The sequence below is a fragment of the Nerophis lumbriciformis genome, linkage group LG13, assembly GCF_033978685.3.
Source record: "Nerophis lumbriciformis linkage group LG13, RoL_Nlum_v2.1, whole genome shotgun sequence".
In the NCBI taxonomy this organism is placed as follows: Eukaryota; Metazoa; Chordata; class Actinopteri; order Syngnathiformes; family Syngnathidae; genus Nerophis; species Nerophis lumbriciformis.
In genome coordinates this window covers 44,850,421-44,868,663 of record NC_084560.2, presented here as the reverse complement: position 1 = coordinate 44,868,663, position 18,243 = coordinate 44,850,421, and the positions used below count along the sequence as shown (strand labels likewise).

General features: G+C 38.2%; 1 protein-coding gene across 1 annotated transcript; it reads right to left on the bottom strand.

Moving 5' to 3' along the window:
* Positions 1-242: 242 nt before the first annotated feature.
* zic5 (zic family member 5 (odd-paired homolog, Drosophila)) lies at positions 243-4,308 on the bottom strand. Its single transcript, XM_061970734.1, has 2 exons — positions 3,183-4,308; positions 243-1,697 (listed from the first exon to the last, which is right to left on the bottom strand). Exons 1-2 carry the CDS (start codon positions 4,192-4,194, stop codon positions 1,174-1,176), a joined length of 1,536 nt encoding a protein of 511 aa, XP_061826718.1. The 5' UTR covers positions 4,195-4,308; the 3' UTR covers positions 243-1,173.
* Between the last annotated feature and the right edge of the window lie 13,935 nt (positions 4,309-18,243).

The window sequence follows — 18,243 nt, the reverse complement described above, 5'->3', positions numbered from 1 at the left end:
TGTTATTTATTTTATTATTTATTTTTATTTAGAACACCTTCCTCGGCCACGAAGGGCCTCCAAGCGGCCAAGCAGCCTTCCTGTGCGGGGCTTCTGCAGCCCTTTGAAGCGGTGCGTAAAAAGGCCCCCTGGCGCGCACACACACTAGGCCTTAATAATGCAAGAAATAGAAATAATATCTGATGTATGTTGATTTATATTCTGTTTTTTGCCCCGCAGGTCCCCCCCACCACCCGCCCCAAAAAAAACATCTTTTAAGGTGAGATTTACTAAATTCCCAAAAAATAAATCATTTCTTCCATTATAACAATAATAACCATGTGACACATGAGTTAAACATTACGCTGTGGTATTTATTTTTGCATTATTGTTTTTTTTTTTTTAATATTGTAAATACCATTTTGAACATCAAAGAGTTGCACATTCGTAACCCATCTTTTTTTTTTTTTTTTTTTAAATATCCATCATATCCAAATGGCACCACGCACCTCAACAAGTCACTTTTTTTTTTAACAAAAAAACAAAACAAAACAAGGCATGCGAGAGATTAAAAAAAAAGATAAAAAATTCACATTACACAGCCTATTCAAGTCATTTTTTGTTTGGAAAAAAATTCTTCTTTTTTTTATATATATATATATATATATATAATAATAATAATTACAAAAAAATCAGCAAAAAGTTACCAAAAAGTATCAGCAGGTTACTATAGGGCATCACCAAAAAAATTGTTTTATTATTATTATTATTATTATTATTATTAATATGAATCTTTGGTGCTTTTGTCATTTCCAACATTTAAAAACCAGTGAATAAATTACAATTATAACAATTAAAAAAACAACACATGATATCACAAACATATTTACAACCAAGCCTGTCTTTTTTTTTTTAAACATCTGGGGTCTCTTGGGACTTTTCCTTTTGCATAAAATATAGACTTAAATAGCTCTTAAATATTACAAAAAGGAACCCTTGGGAGTTTTTATCAAAAATTCTACCTCGGTGGCCCAGAAGAAGCACACTAAATGTAGGACACTTGTTGGACTGCTTTTTTTTTTAATATTGCTGTATGACCTTTTTAATATGAAAAAAAAAATGTTAATTTATTTGGAATCTCCTCTTTTAAGTTTTTTTTTTTTTTTTTTTTTTTCTGTTGTTGTTGTTGGTCAATCATAGCATAGTCCTGGGGTCCGAGTCCCTGAACGCGTCCTCATCTTCCGACTCTGACGTGGGCGCCTCGCTGGAGGGGGAGTGCAGGTGGTGCTGATGATGCTGATGATGCTGATGCTGCTGGTGAGGATGGTGATGATGATGATGGTGTGGCTGCACCCCCCCGCCCCCCACGCCGCTGCCCTGACACACGTACCACTCGTTCAGGTTGGTGACCTGCGGGGAGATGTCGGCGGTCGAGCGGCTCCGCTGCTGCACGTCCGGCGAGAGGGGCTCCCCCAGCGGGTGCGTGGAGGGGATGAAGGTGGTGGTGCTGGTGGTGGTGGCGGGTGGTGTGGGCGACTTGCAGTGCACCTTCATGTGCTTGCGCAGGGAGCTCGGGTGCGTGTAGGACTTGTCGCAGCCGCGCACCTTGCAGTAGTACGGCTTGTCGGACGTGTGCACGTGGGAGTGCTTCTTCCGGTCGCTGCTGTTGGCGAACTTCCGGTCACAGCCTTCAAACTCGCACTTGAAGGGCTTCTCACCTTTTTTTTTTTTTTTTTTTTTTTTTAGTGGACACAAGCAGAGCACTTTTTTTTAACATCTTGAAAGCATAAACACACACACACACACCTTTTTACAGTGTGAACACATGTAACATGCCTGAAGGCCCCCTGTGTGTGTGTTGTGTGTGTGTGAGTGTGTGTGCACTGAGCAGGCCCGGCCCTAACCAATCTGGCGCCCTAGGCAAGATTTTAGGTGGCGCCCCCCCACATCGGCAGTGAAGTGTATATACTCACAAGAACCCGAATAGCTTTGTCTGTGACCTTTTTTTTTTTTTTTACTTACAACTATACCTAATATATAAAGGGGTGGAAAAGTGACTATTACCTGCAGGGCAAACATTAGCTAACCAGAAGGCAATAACAATGTAAACAAAAAACACCTGCTTAAAAGATCTAATACAAATGTCCCTGAGGAATGTAAGGTGGGAGTACTGTAATTACCTAACGTTACATTATTATTTTCCATAACAATTTAGCCCCCTCCACAATATTAACCCGACGTTAAAACAGAATTGATTAGCAATTGCCGACTCATGTAGCATTAGCTTAATGCTAAAAAGCCGGGTTACTATCACATTCTGTAACAGACAAATAATTTCATGTAGGCTAACGTTACCTACCTGCTACTTCTGTCTTTTTCTCGTTTCTCCTCCTCTTCTTTTCTCTTTTTTCTTCCCTGGGCACCTGACAGTTTTGGCCGTTTTGACATCTTGTGTTGATTTTTCGATGTGGTGACGTCCAAAAAGAGTCATGATACGGGAAGGGAGGGGGCGTAATGTTGTAACAAATAATATTTCTATTAAATAGGCTTTACTTTGCATTTTAATTAACGTGGGATTATTTTTTTGTATTTAGAAATAGTACCAACTTTTTTTTATTTTATTTTATTTTTTCTCCAACATTTGTGGCACTGGCGTGGCGCCCCCTAATGGACGGCGCCCTTAGCATTTGCCTATACGGCCTATGCCACGGGCCGGCCCTGGCACTGAGTGGTGTGGAGTGTGCTGCAACCCCACGCGTAAACACGATGTATGCATATATGGTGCGCATGCGCATTGCCACGTCCAAGTGTTGTTGTTTTTTTGCATTTTCGTGTAATAATTTTTTTTTTTTTTTTTTTTTTTTTTAACGTTTTTGCATCCATCCATTTTCCTACCGCTTGTCCCTTTCGGGGTCACGTGGCAGTATCGTAGCCCAGAGGCGCGATTATTGCGAGTTGCACAACTTTACTCAAGAAAGCAATGACGTGTTTAATATGCAGTCGGTGCGTAAAAGCGCAATGTAAACCACGTTTGTCACGTTTTTAATGGAAGAAAAGTGAATGGATGGACGTGGACCCCCGACTTAAAGAAGTTGAAAAACTTATTGGGGTGTTATATTGTACAGAATATGAGCAATCTACTAATAAAAGTCTCAATTAATCAATCATGCGTGCAAATGTTTGTGTGCGTAATTACGCATTACCTGTGTGAGTTCTCTTGTGGATCTTGAGGTTCTCCGAGCGCGCAAAGACCTTCCCGCAGCCCGGGAAGGGACAGGGGAAGGGTTTCTCCCCGGTGTGCACTCGGATGTGGTTGATGAGTTTGTACTTGGCCTTGAACGCCTTCCCCTCCCGCGGGCACTCCTCCCAGAAGCAGACGTGGGTGCTCTGCTCGGGCCCGCCGACGTGCTCCACCGTGACGTGGTTGACCAGCTCGTGCATGGTGCTGTAGGTCTTGGAGCAGGTCTTCCCGTGGCTCTGCTGCTCCGGCTCGACCCACTTGCAGATGAGCTCCTGCTTGATTGGCTGCCGCATGTACCGCAGGAAGGCCCCCGCGGGGCCGTGGGGCGCGCCGGCGGGGTTGTAGCCGTGCAGCGCGGAGGCCGCGTAGTGGTCCTGCCTGGATGCGAAGTGGTCCGCCCGGGCGTAGATGTCCCCCGGCAGACCCAGGCGCATCTGGGTGTGAGGGGACGTTTGCTCGTGGAGCCCCGGGAAAAGGCCCCCGCTCTCCGCGTGGCCGTACGCACCTGTTGGGGCGATGAAGACGCCGTGGTGGTGGTGGTGGTGATGCGGGGAGGAGGCGGACTGGTCGCCGAGGGCGTGCATGGCGGAGGCGGACAGCTCTCTCCTGAGGATCAAGTCCCGGCTGCTCGGGTAAGGGTGGCCCACGCCGGGGAAGCCCACGGTGCTCTGAGCCGGAGCGAACGACGCCGCTACCGCCGCAGCCGCAGCCGCCGCGCTCTGCGCCTGGTGGTGACTTTGGATGTGCTGCGAGGGGCTGAGCTTGACAGCACCGGTCTGGGCCATGTGCTCCGGTCCGAATGGAGTGAGCGCCACGCCGGGGTCGTTGGCCAGCTCCCCCGGGTGGAGGTGGGCATGGTGGGAGAGCGGGTGGTGGCCCCCCAGCCCCGGGAAGCCCGTCATGTTGTGCGCTTGGGTCGCCGCCAAGTCCGCTAATCTTAACGCGGGGTTCCTCTTGCTCAAAGCGGCTTCCATGACTACTCGCACCGGTCCATGGCGCGCCAAAACTATGGAAATATGATATAAGGGGGCTCTATAAGTTCTTTTGTCCGGCTCCTAACTCCACTTTTCCCCCCTTCACTCTGTCCTCCAGCGCCTGGCAGAACACACAACAGTTGGAGCGCGCAGTTGGGGGGGCGGGGGGGACCGGGGACGCGCTTTAGAAATGGCACCGCGGGTATTGGACGGATTTGGGTGACTGGCAGCTCGGCGGACGAGGCCGATTGGCTGCCGTTCAGCCGAGGGGCCCAGCAGGGTTCCGCCCCCCCTCCCCCTCCCGGAGTCGAGCCCGTCGCAACTACAAAAAGTTGGGACTCGCAAAGTTGCGGGTCGCACTCCAGTCCGCGTCTGGCGCGGCGGAGACGAGTCGGACGCTCCAAAATGCGCAACTCCCCTTTCAAAAAATGGACATTTTAGGTGCAAACACGCAGGGCCGGCCCGTGGCATAGGCCGTATAGGCACATGCTAAGGGCGCCGTCCGTTAGGGGGCGCCACGCCAGTGCCACAAATGTTGGAGAAAAAAAAAAGTTGTTTCTATTATTTCTAAATACAACAAAATAATCTCACGTTAATTAAAATGCAAAGTAAAGCCTATTTAATAGAAATATTATTTGTTACAACATTACGCCCCTTCCCCCCGCACGGTGCGCCCCCTCCCTTCCCGTATCATGACTCTCTTTGGACGTCACCACATCAAAAAAATCAACACAAGATGTCAAAACGGCCAAAACTTGTCAGGTGCCCAGGGAAGAAAAAAAGAGAAAAGAAGAGGAGGAGAAACGAGAAAAAGACAAGAGGTAGCAGGTAGGTAACGTTAGCCTACATGAAATTATTTGTCTGTTACAGAATGTGATAGTAACCTGGCTTTTTTAGCATTAAGCTAATGTCACATGACTCGGCAATTGCTAATCAATTCTGTTTTAACGTCGGGTTAATATTGTGGAGGGGGCTAAATTGTTATGGAAAATAATAATGTAACGTTAGGTAATTACAGTACTCCCACCTTACATTCCTCAGGGACATTTGTATTAGATCTCTTAAGCAGGTGTTTTTTGTTTACATTGTTATTGCCTTCTGGTTAGCTAATGTTTGCCCTGCAGGTAATAGTCACTTTTCCACCCCTTTATATATTAGGTATAGTTGTAAGTAAAAAAAAAAAAAAAAAAAAGGTCAAAGACAAAGCTATTCGGGTTCTTGTGAGTATATACACTTCACTGCCGATGTGGGGAGGGGGGGGGGCGCCACCTAAAATCTTGCCTAGGGCGCCAGATTGGTTAGGGCCGGGCCTGCAAACACGTCATTAACAACAACGAAAAAAAAACATTTGAATTTATTATATTGCCTTCTTTAACAGCCCAACTTTTACTGGAGATTCCAAATTTTAAATTTAAGCCATAATGCCAAATTACATTAAATTATTACAGTTTTACGCACATGCGCGTTTTCTACATTTTAACTTAAAAAAAAAAAATTAAAAAATGCCTTTGCAACACTTGAGCATCTGCACCTTCCACTTCATTTCAGCTCTAATCATCATGTGTGTGTGTGTGTGTGTGTGTGTGTGTGTGTGTTTCACCTGTCAACTGTTATTTACCATCAGCTTAAAGATGGATGGTTTCACACACACACGCACACACACCAGTCTGCGTGCGTGCAACTGAGCTCAAGTTCACAGACGGATCACGCGCGCGCGCGCGCACGCACATTTTTTTTTTGACTGGTCCCCGGTGTGACAGCAGTCTGTCACTCAAATGTCTTCATTGTCATGTTTGTTTATGCTGCAGCTTTTTGTACACCGCAAGAATATTTCTGCAATTCCTACCTCCGTTGCACGCGCTAATGTGATCAAAAGGCACCACCGTGACGTGTAAAAATGACACACTTGGAAATTAATTATTTTAAAAAAATGTTTTTTGTAGGGTTGTTTTGTTTGTTTTGGCATAAAAACACGTTTTGGCTACATTTCATCTAAATGTTTCGTGTATTTAGGTACAACTTGTGTCCCACTTTGGGTTATTTTTTTATATCTTGTGGTAAGCATTAAAGTCCGAATTTGGGGGGGAAAAAATGTGCATTTTAGTAAATTTAAATTTGCACGGATATGCAACATATGGTAAAATCCTTAAGTTGTGTACAATATATTATATTTTATTCATGTTGCTATAAATTATGTTTTTTGTAATGTAGTGTTATTTACATTTTTTTTTTTTTTGGTTCAAATGTATTATTCTTTTTAGCATATTTTGTGTTAAATTATTTTTTTTTTTTTGCAGGCATTTAGTGTTTACAATAATATTTTAGGTCAACATTTAGTCAGATTGGTCCTGGTGTGACAGCAGTCTGTCACTCAAATGTCTTCATTGTCATGTTTGTTTCTGCTGCAGCTTTTTGTACACCGCAAGAATATTTCTGCAATTCTTACCTCCGTTTTGGCGCGCCGCGTAGTCCCGTTGCACGTGATCAGAAGTCACCTCAGTGGCGTGTAAAAATGACACACTTGGAAATTAATGATTTAAAAAAAAAAGTTTTTTGTAGGGTTGTTTTGTTTGTTTTGGCATAAAAACACGTTTTGGCTACATTTCATCTAAATGTTTCGTGTATTTAGGTACAACTTGTGTCCCACTTTGGGTTATTTTTTTATATCTTGTGGTAAGCATTAAAGTCCGAATTTGGGGGGGAAAAAATGTGCATTTTAGTAAATTTAAATTTGCACGGATATGCAACATATGGTAAAATCCTTAAGTTGTGTACAATATATTATATTTTATTCATGTTGCTATAAATTATGTTTTTTGTAATGTAGTGTTATTTACATTTTTTTTTTTTTTGGTTCAAATGTATTATTCTTTTTAGCATATTTTGTGTTAAATTATTTTTTTTTTTTTGCAGGCATTTAGTGTTTACAATAATATTTTAGGTCAACATTTAGTCAGATTGGTCCTGGTGTGACAGCAGTCTGTCACTCAAATGTCTTCATTGTCATGTTTGTTTCTGCTGCAGCTTTTTGTACACCGCAAGAATATTTCTGCAATTCTTACCTCCGTTTTGGCGCGCCGCGTAGTCCCGTTGCACGTGATCAGAAGTCACCTCAGTGGCGTGTAAAAATGACACACTTGGAAATTAATGATTTAAAAAAAAAAGTTTTTTGTAGGGTTGTTTTGTTTGTTTTGGCATAAAAACACGTTTTGGCTACATTTCATCTAAATGTTTCGTGTATTTAGGTACAACTTGTGTCCCACTTTGGGTTATTTTTTTATATCTTGTGGTAAGCATTAAAGTCCGAATTTGGGGGGGAAAAAATGTGCATTTTAGTAAATTTAAATTTGCACGAATATGCAACATATGGTAAAATACTTAAGTTTTGTACAATATATTATATTTTATTCATGTTGCTATAAATTATGTTTTTTGTAATGTAGCGTTATTTACATTTTTTTTTTTTTTGGTTCAAATGTATTATTCTTTTTAGCATATTTTGTGTTAAATTATTTTATTTTTTTTGCAGGCATTTAGTGTTTACAATAATATTTTAGGTCAACATTTAGTCAGATTGGTCCTGGTGTGACAGCAGTCTGTCACTCAAATGTCTTCATTGTCATGTTTGTTTATGCTGCAGCTTTTTGTACACTGCAAGAATATTTCTGCAATTCTTACCTCCGTTTGCACGCGCTAATGTGATCAAAAGGCACCACCGTGACGTGTAAAAATGACACACTTGTAAATGAATGATTTTTTAAAAATGGTTTTTGTAGGGTTGTTTTGTTTGTTTTGGCATAAAAACACGTTTTGGCTATTTCATCTAAATTGTTCGTGTATTGAGGTACAACTTGTGTGCAGGCAACATTGTCCCACTTTGGGTTATTTTTTTATATCTTGTGGTAAGCATTAAAGTCCGAATTTGGGGGGGGGGGGAAATGTGCATTTTAGTACATTTAAATTTGCACGAATATGCAACATATGGTAAAATCCTTACGTTTTGTACAATATATTATATTTTATTCATGTTGGTATAAATTATGTTTTTGTAATGTAGCGTTATTTACATTTTTTTTTTTTTGGTTCAAATGTATTATTCTTTTTAGCATATTTTGTGTTAAATTATTATTATTTTTTTTGCAGGCATTTAGTGTTTACAATTATATTTTAGGTCAACATTTAGTCAGATTGGTCCTGGTGTGACAGCAGTCTGTCACTCAAATGTCTTCATTGTCATGTTTGTTTATGCTGCAGCTTTTTGTACACCGCAAGAATATTTCTGCAATTCTTACCTCCGTTTTGGCGCGCCGCGTAGTCCCGTTGCACGTGATCAAAAGTCACCTCCGTGGCGTGTAAAAATGACACACTTGGAAATGAATGATTTAAAAAAAAAAGTTTTTTGTAGGGTTGTTTTGTTTGTTTTGGCATAAAAACACGTTTTGGCTACATTTCATCTAAATGTTTCGTGTATTTAGGTACAACTTGTGTCCCACTTTGGGTTATTTTTTTATATCTTGTGGTAAGCATTAAAGTCCGAATTTGGGGGGGGGAAATGTGCATTTTAGTCAATTTAAATTTGCACGAATATGCAACATATGGTAAAATCCTTAAGTTGTGTACAATATATTATATTTTATTCATGTTGCTATAAATTATGTTTTTTGTAATGTAGCGTTATTTACATTTTTTTTTTTTTGGTTCAAATGTATTATTCTTTTTAGCATATTTTGTGTTAAATTATTTTATTTTTTTTGCAGGCATTTAGTGTTTACAATAATATTTTAGGTCAACATTTAGTCAGATTGGTCCCCGGTGTGACAGCAGTCTGTCATTCAAATGTCTTCATTGTCATGTTTGTTTATGCTGCAGCTTTTGTACACCGCAAGAATATTTCTGGAATTCCTACCTCCGTTTGACGCGCCGTGTAGTACCGTTGCACGTGATCAAAAGTCACCTCCGTGGCGTGTAAAAATGACACACTTGGAAATGAATGATTTTTAAAAAAAAGTTTTTTGTAGGGTTGTTTTGTTTGTTTTGGCATAAAAACACGTTTTGGCTACATTTCATCTAAATGTTTCGTGTATTTAGGTACAACTTGTGTCCCACTTTGGGTTATTTTTTTATATCTTGTGGTAAGCATTAAAGTCCGAATTTGGGGGGGGGGAATGTGCATTTGAGTACATTTAAATTTGCACGAATATGCAACATATGGTAAAATCCTTAAGTTGTGTACAATATATTATATTTTATTCATGTTGCTATAAATTATGTTTTTTGTAATGTAGCGTTATTTACATTATTTTTTTTTTGGTTCAAATGTATTATTCTTTTTAGCATATTTTGTGTTAAATTATTTTATTTTTTTTTGCAGGCATTTAGTGTTTACAATTATATTTTAGGTCAACATTTAGTCAGATTGGTCCTGGTGTGACAGCAGTCTGTCACTCAAATGTCTTCATTGTCATGTTTGTTTATGCTGCAGCTTTTTGTACACCGCAAGAATATTTCTGCAATTCTTACCTCCGTTTTGGCGCGCCGCGTAGTCCCGTTTCACGCGCTAATGTGGTCAAAAGTCACCTCCGTGGCGTGGAAAAATGACACACTTGGAAATGAATGATTTAAAAAAAAATGGTTTTTGGTAGGGTTGTTTTGTTTGTTTTGGCATAAAAACACGTTTTGGCTACATTTCATCTAAATGTTTCGTGTATTTAGGTACAACTTGTGTCCCACTTTGGGTTATTTTTTTATATCTTGTGGTAAGCATTAAAGTCCGAATTTGGGGGGGGGGAAATGTGCATTTTAGTCAATTTAAATTTGCACGAATATGCAACATATGGTAAAATCCTTAAGTTGTGTACAATATATTATATTTTATTCATGTTGGTATAAATTATGTTTTTTGTAATGTAGCGTTATTTACATTTTTTTTTTTTTTGGTTCAAATGTATTATTCTTTTTAGCATATTTTGTGTTAAATTATTTTATTTTTTTTGCAGGCATTTAGTGTTTACAATAATATTTTAGGTCAACATTTAGTCAGATTGGTCCTGGTGTGACAGCAGTCTGTCACTCAAATGTCTTCATTGTCATGTTTGTTTATGCTGCAGCTTTTTGTACACCGCAAGAATATTTCTGCAATTCTTACCTCCGTTTTGGCGCGCCGTGTAGTTGCACGCGCTAATGTGGTCAAAAGTCACCTCCGTGACGTGTAAAAATGACACACTTGGAAATGAATGATTTTTTAAAAATGTTTTTTGTAGGGTTGTTTTGTTTGTTTTGGCATAAAAACACGTTTTGGCTACATTTCATCTAAATGTTTCGTGTATTTAGGTACAACTTGTGTCCCACTTTGGGTTATTTTTTTATATCTTGTGATAAGCATTAAAGTCCGAATTTGGGGGGGAAAAAATGTGCATTTTAGTCAATTTAAATTTGCACGAATATGCAACATATGGTAAAATACTTAAGTTGTGTACAATATATTATATTTTATTCATGTTGCTATAAATTATGTTTTTTGTAATGTAGCGTTATTTACATTTTTTTTTTTTTTGGTTCAAATGTATTATTCTTTTTAGCATATTTTGTGTTGAATTATTTTATTTTTTTTGCAGGCATTTAGTGTTTACAATAATATTTTAGGTCAACATTTAGTCAGATTGGTCCTGGTGTGACAGCAGTCTGTCACTCAAATGTCTTCATTGTCATGTTTGTTTATGCTGCAGCTTTTTGTACACCGCAAGAATATTTCTGCAATTCTTACCTCCGTTTTGGCACGCCGCGTAGTCCCGTTGCACGCGCTAATGTGATCAAAAGTCACCTCCGTGACGTGTAAAAATGACACACTTGTAAATGAATGATTTTTTAAAAATTGTTTTTGTAGGGTTGTTTTGTTTGTTTTGGCATAAAAACACGTCATCTAAATGTTTCGTGTATTTAGGTACAACTTGTGTGCAGGCAATATTGTCCCACTTTGGGTTATTTTTTTATATCTTGTGGTAAGAATTAAAGTCCGAATTTGGGGGGGGAATTAGCATTTGAGTACATTTAAATTTGCACGAATATGCAACATATGGTAAAATCCTTAAGTTTTGTACAATATATTATATTTTATTCATGTTGGTATAAATTATGTTTTTTGTAATGTAGCGTTATTTTATTTTTTCTGATAAAATTATTATTTTTTTGGTTCAAATGTATTATTCTTTTTAGCATATTTTGTGTTTAATTATTAATTATTTTTTTACAATAATATTTTAGGTCAACATTGAGTCAGATTGGTATTTTTATTTAAGTCTTAGATGTTTTACTCTTATTGTTAGGCCATCAAATTGGCATACATTTCATTTTTACTCAAATACACTTACATATACTATTGAAATTAATATTATCGGGTTAAATTTAGAGATGTCCGATAAAATGCGTTAAAATGTAATATCGGAAATTATCGGTGTCGGGGTTTTTTTGTTTGTTTTTTTTGTTTGTTTTTTATTAAATCAACATAAAAAAAACACAAGATACACTTACAATTAGTGCACCAACCCCAAAAAAAACTCCCTCCCCCATTTACACTCATTCACACAAAAGGGTTGTTTCTTTCTGTTATTAATTTTGTGGTAGGTTCCTACATTATATATCAATATATATCAATACAGTCTGCAAGGGATACAGTCCGTAAGCACACACTGCTGGTCCACTAATAGTACTAACCTTTAACACTTCATTTTACTCATTTTCATTCATTACTAGTTTCTATGTAACTGTTTTTATATTGTTTTACTTTCTTTTTTTATTCAAGAAAATATTTTTAATTTATTTATCTTATTTTATTATTATTTTTTATTTTTTTAAAGTACCTTATCTTCACCATACCTGGTTGTCCAAATTAGGCATAATGTGTTAAAATTCCACGACTGTATATATCGGTTGATATCGGTATCGGTAATTAAAGAGTTGGACAATATCGGGACATCGGCAAAAAGCCATTATTGGACATCCCTCGTTAAATTATGTACAAAATTAGTTAATTTACGTGTGTATTCCACTATAGGCTATATATTACCGTTATGTACATGCATGTGCATATTGATAACAATACAATTTTGGTTGATGAAAATAATGTTGGCTTAAATTTATTTTTAACACAACATTTAACCCAAATATGGCTTAAATATTGTGATTTTATTTTTTTTCAAGAAATGCACAATTTTAGTGAGTGTAAATACATTTTTCTACAAATTGTGCTTTGATTGTTTATCCACAAATGAGACGTTATTTCTGTTGGGGGGGGGGGGGAGAAAGCGGGTGCCGGGCGACCGCTGATAAGAGCTACATACCAGGAGGACCACCCATGGGTGCCAAAATTAATATATTGCCATCTTTTGAAATCCAAAACCAGACAGGAAAAGCAGTTTTTTTTTATCACATTGCAGTAAAAAAAAAAAAAAAAAAAAAAATCCTCATATGCACTAAATTATATTGACATACATCATTTAAAGTGAGAGGAGGGGGGGGGGGGGGGGGGGTCCTACATGTCTTCGCACCCCTCCTTCCCAAAAACAAAGCTTCTTTGTCACAAACGGGCTCATTTTACCGCCAAGAGTCAAGAGGGCGGCATATGTGGTCTTAAGGGGGTCAAAGGTCAAAGATCCATGAAACATAAGGTCAGCGAAAGCACCTTTTGTGGCGTGTCAACATATTGAGATTGTCATAAAGTACAACACCCTCATTGATAATAATTACAATCATAAACTGGGGAGTTATTAAACTATTAATCCTTCAGCTCTCGCTCTCTCTCTCTCTCTCCCCCCCTCTCGCTCGCTCGCTCCTATCCCAGACTGGAATAAAGAAGGTCTTACAAAAGAGGGTCGGCGGACCTGACTTTGAACTTGGATCAGCTCCCCCTCGTTTTTCCCCTGAAATGGACCAGAAGACCAAGACGAAGCGTACCAGACTGGAGGCGACGTGGTCCCGCATGCACCCCAAGAGAACTCACGGAGGAACCACAACAAGGTAAGTCAACTAAAACCAAAATAAGCTGACTGGAGTTTGTAATGTGTTGCCTTCACTGTCTGCTGGGAAGAAAAAAAACATGTGCTGCTGACCTCTCAGGCAGGCCCGGCCCTAACCAATCTGGCGCCCTAGGCAAGATTTTAGGTGGCGCCCCCCCCCACACATCGGCAGTGAAGTGTATATACTCACAAGAAACCGAATAGCTTTGTCTTTGACCTTTTTTTTTTACTTAAAGAAAGCAAATTAACAATCAGAATAGTTAACAAGATTTAAAAAAAAAATATGAATAAATAAATGAATGCAAAAAATAAAAAAATGAATATATGAAATACAATATTTTTTACATACATATTGCTTAATTAACATTAATGATGTGCACTTTAACAACTAGGCTTACAACTATACCTAATATATAAAGGGGTGGAAAAGTGACTATTACCTGCAGGGCAAACATTAGCTAACCGGAAGGCAATAACAATCAAATCAAATCAAATCAAATCAACTTTATTTATAAAGCACATTTAAAATTTACCACAGGGGTAGCCAAAGTGCTGTACAATGAGCAGGTTAAAAGATAAAACGAGTACCGAGCAAACACAACACAACGCAAACAGACCACGATAAAAAATAAATAATTAAAATAGAATTAATAAAAACATAAAAACATAAAAACAGGTTCACAGCAGGTGTATTATGGGGCGCCATTGCAGGATGGATATCACTCAGTGTTAAAAGCCATGGAATAAAAGTATGTTTTTAAGAGAGATTTAAAAACAGGAAGAGAGGAGGCTTGTCTAACACTCAGGGCTAGGTCGTTCCAGAGCTTGGGAGCAGCAACGGCGAAAGCTCTGTCACCTCTAATGTAATGTAAACAAAAAACACTAATCTCAATGTAAACAAAAAACACCTGCTTAAAAGATCTAATACAAATGTCCCTGAGGAATGTAAGGTGGGAGTACTGTAATTACCTAACGTTACATTATTATTTTCCATAACAATTTAGCCCCCTCCACAATATTAACCCGACGTTAAAACAGAACTAGCTATTTATTGATTAGCAATTGCCGAATCATGTAACATTAGCTTAATGCTAAAAAGCCAGGTTACTATCACATTCTGTAACAGACAAATAATTTCATGTAGGCTAACGTTACCTACCTGCTACCTCTTGTCTTTTTCTCGTTTCTCCTCCTCTTCTTTTCTCTTTTTTTCTTCCCTGGGCACCTGACAGTTTTGGCCGTTTTGACATCTTGTGTTGATTTTTTTGATGTGGTGACGTCCAAAAAGAGTCATGATACGGGAAGGGAACAATAATAACAAATAATATTTCTGTTATATAGGCTTTACTTTGCATTTTAATTAACGTGGGATTATTTTTTGTATTTAGAAATAATAGTACCAACTTTTTTATTTTTTTTTCTCCAAGATTTGTGGCACTGGCGTGGCGCCCCCTGATGGACGGCGCCCTTAGCATTTGCCTATACGGCCTATGCCACGGGCCGGCCCTGCTCTCAGGGGTCACCGCTGGTTCTGTTTTTTGTCGTTTCGAACACTTCCATTCGAGGTGTGTGTGCGTGTGTGTGCGTGTGTGTGTGTGTGGAAATATGGTGGTATTTATAATTGATGTTAATATTTAATAGGTGCCTCAGCAACACTGTGAGCACATATTGTTGATCATGCATGCAAAGCTTTCGAGGCTAATTAGGCACTACATGCTAGTGGGCGGGGCTTATTTAACATCATTTACAGTAAAAAAAAATTAGGATTTTTGCACCATGCAGGAAGTCATTAATTTCAATTTTTTAACTTTGAATTATTTTAAGTATAATACGTGTAGTGTATATTTTTTTTTGCATGCATGTGTTATTATGTGTACTATTTTGTAGTCAATGCATTTGAACTGGATTGTTTCATGGCTCCGTGACAAATAATATTATTATTATTATGTTTCATATATGCAATATAGGCTTCGTCATTTTTTTTATTGTATCTTTTTGTGCCTTAGAATCATATTATTCATGCATTCCATAGATAAATAGCATCCACCTATAGGCTTCTAGAGTGCAGTGCCTTTAAAACTTTTATATTTGTGTGCCAAAGTAAGTTGTTATGCAATATGCAGTTTTATGCTTTAAAATTCATGTTTTTGGTGTGTTTGGACAATATGGGCGTATAGTCACAATGCATTTAGGACCATTTTATGTCCTAAAATCACATTTTGATAGCAGCCTTTATAGTTATGATCAGTTTAACAATATATTTTTGCATTTTGTGTCACTTTTATGCCATTTTTTTTTGCAGCACTTTTAATATAGATAGCAACTATTACGTCTATGATTAGTTCAACAATGTGGCTAATAGTTGCGATGCATTTTTGGGCAACTACAAAATCTTAATTTTGCATCCCTTTTTGATATGAATATATAGCAGGCCTCATACTTATGACCAGGGGCGCCGCTAGGGATTTTGGGGCCCCATGAAAATAATCTTTACAGGGCCCCCAACACAGCGGCAACATTTTTTTATGCTTTTTTTGCATACAATTATGGGCCCCCCTCCATCATGGGCAGGCCCGGCCCTAACCAATCTGGCGCCCTAGGCAAGATTTTAGGTGGCGCCCCCCCACACATCGGCAGTAAAGTGTATATACTCACAAGAAACTGAATAGCTTTGTCTTTGACCTTTTTTTTTTTTTACTTACAACTATACCTAATATATAAAGGGGTGGAAAAGTGACTATTACCTGCAGGGCAAACATTAGCTAACCAGAAGGCAATAATGTAAACAAAAAACACCTGCTTAAAAGCTCTAATACAAATGTCCCTGAGGAATGTAAGGTGGGAGTACTGTAATTACCTAACGTTACATTATTATTTTCCATAACAATTTAGCCCCCTCCACAATATTAACCCGACGTTAAAACAGAACTAGCTATTGATTAGCAATTGCCGAATCATGTAACATTAGCTTAATGCTAAAAAGCCAGGTTACTATCACATTCTGTAACAGACAAATAATTTCATGTAGGCTAACGTTACCTACCTGCTACCTCTGTCTTTTCTCGTTTCTCCTCTTCTTTTCTCTTTTTTCTTCCCTGGGCACCTGACAGTTTTGGCCGTTTTGACATCTTGTGTTGATTTTTTGATGTGGTGACGTCCAAAAAGAGTCATGATACGGGAAGGGAGGGGGCGCACCGTTTAATATTTCTATTAAATAGGCTTTACTTTGCATTTTAATTAACGTGGGATTATTTTTTGTATTTAGAAATAATAGTACCAACTTTTCTTTTTTTTTCTCCAACATTTGTGGCACTGGCGTGGCGCCCCCTGATGGACGGCGCCCTTAGCATTTGCCTATACGGCCTATGCCACGGGCCGGCCCTGATCATGGGCCCCTAGAATCCGTCTCCTTTACCCCCCCCCCCCCCCCCCCCCCCTTTTCGGCGCCCCTGCTTATGACTGGTTCAACAATACATGCTGATTGCTTCAATGCATTTTGTGTCAACTCATTTCATACGAGTCATATTTTTTTTTGCAGAACATGACATAGCAACCTGTATAGTTATGATGAATATACTAATATGGAATCATAATGAGGTTGCATTTTTTTGGACTAATCCATGTCTAAGATCATATCACGTTTTTAATAGTTCTTTTAAACCATGCATAACAATATGGGGTTACAGCTTTGAAAGTCACATTCATACAGCACTTTTGACATAGATAATATATAATAGATAATAGACAATATAGCAATATAGAATCATAATTACATTGCATTTTGAACTATTTCATGCCTTATTTTTGATCTATGTGTCGGAACCCCTGTCGTATTGATTTATTTAACAATAGTGGGTTAGCATTTTTGGGCTATTTTGGGCCTTAAAAGTCATATTTATGCAGCACTTTAACATGTCAACCAGCTATGAACAATATATAATCATAATTACAACGCATTTGGGGTGATTTAATGGATGGAATAATGTATTAATTAATATATGTTGGAACCCATGTAAAAAAATAACAATATTGGGTTACAGTAACAATGCATTATGGGTATTTTTGGATGGGTGTTTTATTTACATATCGTTACAATGTATTTTGGGGCATATTTCTGCAGCCCTCGCATAGTTATAATTATCCTAACAAGATTTTACAATGCATTTGTGATTATTTTGAGTCTTGTACACTTTTTCTGTAAACCGCGCAACTTATTCATAATTTATGCACGCATGCGCATCTTAAATATTAACCTCTGCACCTTTTTTTTTATGTCAATACCCACTCCTGATATAATAATAATAATAATAATAATGATAATAATAATAGATTTTATTTTTAAAAAGCACTTTACATTGAGTAAACATCCTCAAAGTGCTACAGTGTATTAAAAAAATTTTTTTTTTAAATAAAAAAAATTATAAAAAATAAATAGAAATTAAAAAATTGCGCTAGAGCGCAATTTTGAGATTTTGGGTTAGGTTTGTTTTATTAGATCACACTTTTTGCCAGTCCTGATGTGTGCGTTCAGTTTGGTGAGTTTTGAAGCATGTTAAGGGGGTCAAATTACAGCTCAAAAAGGCAAAAGTGTCTGTTTTTAGTACTTTTTTGTCTTGAAGGGGGAATTGCCAACTTCCTGTTGATTTTAGCCCGAGAATGTACAATTATGAAAGGTAGGTGTAAGTCAGACCTACATAGAGGATTTTGTTTCATGTCTCTCCGACCTTCCTTGTGGGAGTAACAGGCAGTCTAGTTTTCTTTTTTCTAGGGGGCGCTAGAGCGCAATTTTTATTTTTGGGGTTTGGTTTTTTTATCAAAAGGCAATTTTCGCAGGTCCTGACGTGTGTGTCAAATATGGTGAGTTTTGAAGCATGTTAAGTGGGTCAAATTGCAGCTCAAAGAGGCGGCCGGTATAATAATAATAATAATAATAAAACCTTAGAAAAACAATAGGTCCTTATGTCCCATTGCATAAGGACTCCCTTATGCAAATAGCTAAAACTAGTATGCATACATCTAAAAAAAGGCTTTTTTTAAA